Genomic DNA, 5509 nt, shown 5'->3' on the forward strand with positions numbered 1-5509 from the left:
TGCATTAGCTTTATAATCAATAAATTTACCTCTCACATATGTGTAATCATTTGTGATATAATTATGGAGTTAGTTTTAGACAATTTAATATTTAAGTTAGTAGAAGAGTTTATTTTAGTTGGGCTTTTATCTTAAATATGGTTTAGTTGGTTTTTGAGTCTTTGGACCTTTATGTTACTACCCACTATTGTAATCACTATATATGTACTCTTATTGAGAGAGTGAAAATCAATCAATGAAAATCAAAGTTATCTTTTAATTCTATTTTCTTAGTTTGTTTACTTATTTCTCTTAGTTTTGTAAGCCTTGTTAGGGTTAGCATTTTGCTTCCTAACAATTTGGCTGTTGGTTGAATGCCTTTGCATAAAATTCTAAGGCAATGGTCATTTTGGTTTCTTTAGTCAAGTTGTTAAGCTTGATCCAACGTCTGTCCCCAACATCACAAGTAGCTCATTATACTCATTCAAGTTGCGTGGCTCAAATGCTCTCCCTTGAACTATTTTGTAGTCTTGGTATTACAAACTGAAGAGGTGTGTGCAGAGACTATCAAACTACTATTTTAGGTTTCTATGCCTTCAATATTGATATTTCCTTTTATCTTCATGTTGAGTTGAAGAGAGTTATTTTAGTTATTGAAATTTCTTTTGATTAAGGTTAACATCATCTTTGACTAGAAACATATTCACACAACTTGTTACATTGTCTTTCAAGTAACCTCGCATTATTCCTTAGAAGGTAAAATCTAAGCTTCAGAGAGAAGTACTATAATTAGCCATTCTTAGAAATTTCTTGATTTGTTTTGCGCATTGCATTCTTAGAAATTTCTTGATTTGTTTTGCGCATGGCATGTCCCGTGTCGAGAAAATATTGATTCAACGGCGCATCTGATAGTTTTGTGTTTGTGCTTTGGATACAACTATGACTAACAGAAAGCTAAATACTTACATCACATGCATCTACAATCAAGCATAACTACAACAAGTACCATTCTTCTTATGATGAACAAAGAACAATAAAAGCAGAAGCAGAATGGGAGGCTAAATTACCTACTTATTTGACATTAAAGCAAATTTTCACTGCACATTGCTTTGTAATAACACCATTTTACGTGCACCAATTTTTGTCTCTAAATCTGAAACCATATATATTAGGGGTACCTATGTGTCTTCTTGCTTTGGCTTCCGGCTCCATTCTGCGTAATCACCACCCATCAGTTCCAAAATCTCCTCCCATATACCTTCAGAAGACTCTGTCATAGCCTCACACAGCAAACTTGAGCTACATGCAGCAACATGCCAATACTCTGACTCAATCTCATCTCTCAACTGATCTATTTGCCATCCAGCATAACCAATAAAGAAACTGAAATCATGAGGCTTGATAATCCCTTTCTTCACAAGCCTTGATGCATCATCCAAACTGTTTCGAGCTCCAAAATACAGTCCAGGGACTACCTCTTCAAATCCTGGAACCTTCAACTTCTCCCCTGATTTTAGCAAAAACATGCTTGCCTCAAGAGGTCCACCAAAATGCAGAGAACAGTCAGAAAAGGAGGTTGTTAAATCCTGATTTGTAGGTCTTATGTTTTTAATCTTTTTGTGAAGAGGACGGTTGATGACAATTCCAAAAGGCCCTTCTTGTGACTGTCTAGTTCCAGATCTGAGAAGGAGAACAACAGTTCTTTCAAATGTGCGAACACCATCAAGCTTTTCGGTAGCCACAAGTACACAGCCAGTCTCAGGTCCAGGAATAGGATGAGCCCACTTTGTTCCAAGAGGTTTAGAATTGTGTATTGTCCCACCTTGTTTTTGTGTGTCAGTATCTTCTATTTCTTTCTGTTAATTAAGCCAAGAAAAACTCAGTTAACGAAACGTAACATCAATAATTATAAGTATTTCAACTGTAGTTACATAGCATAGCAAAAAAAGAAGGATTTTCTTTAGTTTGACAAATTGTTTCTTGTATAATTTTTTTATTTTTCTATAACCTGGTCACCAATATAAATCATTAGACAACAAACACCTTAATAGCACATATACAATCCTGTGGTAAGCTTCAACCAAGAAGGGATCCTAGATTGATGACTAGTCCATCAAAAGGAGATGAATCTCCAACTACTAACCATGATTATATTGCTCCAAGAAATCCCAGGAAAGAATAAACCACATGTTATAAACCTTCATAATATTAACAAACCTTTACTCCACTAGTGGAATCGGCTAAATGAATCAACAATACCATAATTCTCAATCATGTATTAAGTTTGTAAATAGAACATTAACTTCCAAATCTTTCTTAATAGTTTATCCTATAGCTATTCTTAGTCTCTCGCCACCTCTTAATTGCTAGACTAACCTCTCCAACGGATCAACCCTTTTAACTGTGCTTCTATGGATTATTCCAAACATGTCTAAACCACATAAAACAATATTCTATATCTTATCTACAATGGAACCTATTCCAGTTTCGTCTCTAATAGCCGTACCCTAATCTTATCTTCCCCTATGATATCACGTATCGATCTTAAAATTCTTATCTACATGAAAATATTTTAAAACATGATTGTTTCAAAATTCAATCACTTAAATGAGAGCTACAACAAATTCATTACCAGCTCATCTCTATACAGTTTTGCTCTGAAGTCACGCCAATCCAAATTAATCTGATGTCGCTTCTGAGAGTTGTTATTTGATTTATCACCGTCATTATTGCCTGGAATAGACGGTTCACCATTACCTGTATGAATCAATATATCAGTAAAAAAAAAGGATCTCATCAGAAAGTATATTGTTAGTTAGTAATTGTAAGACAAAGAAAAGAAGAAACGCAGCTAACAAAACATTAATTTTTTTGGTTCCGCGGTGAAAAAAATTGATTTTGAGTGAATTGATTATTTAAAATTGATTCTGGATAAAAGTGAGTTAAGGGTAAAGTGATTTATGTTTGGAGAAATTTTCGCAAAAGTGAGTTGAACAATAAATTCTAATGTAAAAATCACGTTTGATCAAAAGCTACAAATCCTAACTCCAAGTAGAATCAATTCTGGAAAGCATAATCAATTCTGCTCGAGATCAACCAAACATGTCAAAATCAATTCTAGACATCTAGAATCAATTCTAGATGCCGCAAACGTGAAACCAAACATAGACTTAACTAATTGATAATGCTCTAGCCTTCCATTCGTTAACTTAAGGTTGCATGTGTAAACCCTAAAAAGGTTTAGCAAGATTTGGTTAGGCCCTAACTATGTAATGCCTCCTTGATTACAGCTGCATTTGACTGCAATTCTTGACAGTATAAAGAATTGCGACATAACAGCAAAAGCTTCCGCGATTACATCCTAAAAGTGATGATGCCATGGTATATTCAGAAAGGTCAATAAATAACCAATTTGTTCTCAGATTCATCTAGTTGACTCTCATCTATACACAATTACAAACATAATGTATATTTTTAACAATCTATATAAAATGCAAATGCAATCAGAGTTGTTCATAATAGTACCAAGAAAGAGAGATAGATACCAGAAGAAGAAGAAGAAGAGTTGTTCTTGGCGGAAGCAGTGAGAAGAAAAGGGCGATAGTGTTGTTTAGTGGAAAGTGTGATCTCGTAAAATGAATTACAAGACCTTCGTGTTCCGCAAAACGAATTTGCGGGGAAAAGGTTCTTCACACACAGATCCATTACCTTTTCAATTTGATTGCTACAAACACAATTAAAGAGGGTAAGATTGCTACAACTAAAAAATAAATAATGAATTGGAAGAAGAAGAAGAAGAAAATTACCAAGAAGACAAAGTACGAAAATGACGTTTTCCAAAGAATGAAAGAGAATATGCTTATTTTATTTTATATCCAAATTGTAGGCGTAGGCGTACTTTAGCCTCACCCTTACTAAACAATCACTCATCCACCTCGACTTATTTCGGTTGACACACTCATTTTTTAAAGGAACTCTTATCTTCAAATGTGTTTCACAAATGACATTGGAGTTAACATGTGCTTAATGTCATCCTTTTTTTATTGATATTTTCGCATCGAATTATCTTAATTGGTGTGAGATTTTGGATTGATAGAGATTCAGGATTTGTTGAAGTCTGTTCACATGGTAATGTCGAAGTCGTGTATGTTATAATCGAATTGTGTTCTACTATACAATAGTTAATAATGCTAGATTTGTTAGCATGTCGAATTTGGACTATTTACTTAGCCTAATTGTTTAAATTGGCTTGTAGCTTAAGTTAGCTTAGTAGTCTATAAATAGACTAGTTCTATTATGTTGTTGAGAGAGATTAATTGTTGTTACTTACTTGTAATCTGTAAACCCTATTGAGTAAGTGAATAGAAAAATCGATTCAACCAATCATAAATTTCTTCTTCTTCTCCCCTCCTTTCTCCCTTTCGTTAAACTCTAATAGGACTTCTTGTGTTTGTTTAAGAAGCTCAATCTTGTTCATAGGTTTGGTTTGTTTTTGACGACACTCTGTTACAACAAATTGGTACGATGAGTGTGGAGAAGAAGATGTCGTCAATGAAGTATGAGATTGAGAAATTCGCTGGTGTGAATGATTTCGGTTTGTGGCGCTTGAAGATGAAAGTCCTTCTTGTTCAACAGGATTTGCTAGAGGCGTTGAAGAGACTCGCAATAATGGATGTTGCGCTAATGGAGAAGGAGAAAACGACTATAGTAGTGAAAGCCCACAACACCATCATATTGAGCCTTGATGATAAGGTTCTTTGGCAGGTGTCGAAGGAGAAGACGACGACGGGTGTGTGGTCAAAACTCGAAAGTTTTTATATGACCAAATCGTTGGTTAATCGCCTCTATCTAAAGCAAACTCTGTATTCATTCAAGATGAGTGAAGACAAAGTATTGGCTGAGTAGTTGGATATGTTCAACAAGAGACTTGATCTTGAAAATATCGATGTCAAAATCGATGATGAAGATCAAGCGTTGTTGTTGCTTTGTGCTTTACCATGTTCTCATGCTCACTTCAAAGAAACTCTCTCGTATGGAAGAGATTCACTGACCTTTGAAGAAGTTCAATATGCCTTGTACTCAAAGGACTTGAACAAGAGGAATGAGCATAAACTATCGTCTATTGGTGAAGGTTTGTCCATTAAGGGTAACTCTTAAAGAAAGATGGTAAGCTTGAGAAGAAGAAGGGTAACTTTTAGCCGAAATGGTCAAAATTAAAAGAGTAAAAGTTGGCCGAAATGGCCAAAAAATAGCTTCAGAAAGCCGCATGCTCGATTGCATCTATGAAGATGAACCTTTAGGGTTTGAAAAAGACCCAACAACTTTGACCAAAAGGATGCAAGCTCGAGATCCTTTGGAAGATAGACTTAAGGGATGGGACAATCAAACAACCAACTTATATCAATGCCAAAATCAATCCAACCCTGAGAATACAAATAATAAAAATGATGAAAGAGTTCAAGGACTGCTTTGCCTGGGATTACGATGAGATGCCATGGCTTATTCTAGAGTTGGTGGAGTTAAATTTGCA

At 35.0% G+C, this 5509-nt stretch overlaps 1 protein-coding gene across 2 annotated transcripts; it reads right to left on the minus strand.

Moving 5' to 3' along the window:
• Positions 1 to 923: 923 nt before the first annotated feature.
• On the minus strand, positions 924 to 3908 carry LOC131593530 (uncharacterized). 2 transcript variants are annotated; one of them, XM_058866047.1, is made up of 4 exons: positions 3786 to 3908; positions 3525 to 3703; positions 2612 to 2736; positions 924 to 1835 (listed from the first exon to the last, which is right to left on the minus strand). In XM_058866047.1, the coding sequence occupies exons 2-4, from the start codon at positions 3682 to 3684 to the stop codon at positions 1158 to 1160; spliced, it is 963 nt and encodes a 320-aa protein (XP_058722030.1). In that variant the 5' UTR covers positions 3685 to 3703; positions 3786 to 3908; the 3' UTR covers positions 924 to 1157. The 2 variants fall into 2 exon arrangements, with proteins under 2 accessions (XP_058722030.1, XP_058722029.1); XM_058866046.1 differs by lacking the exon at positions 3786 to 3908 and having other exon boundaries at positions 3525 to 3758.
• Between the last annotated feature and the right edge of the window lie 1601 nt (positions 3909 to 5509).

The sequence above is a fragment of the Vicia villosa genome, linkage group LG3, assembly GCF_029867415.1.
Source record: "Vicia villosa cultivar HV-30 ecotype Madison, WI linkage group LG3, Vvil1.0, whole genome shotgun sequence".
Lineage (NCBI taxonomy): Eukaryota > Viridiplantae > Streptophyta > Magnoliopsida > Fabales > Fabaceae > Vicia > Vicia villosa.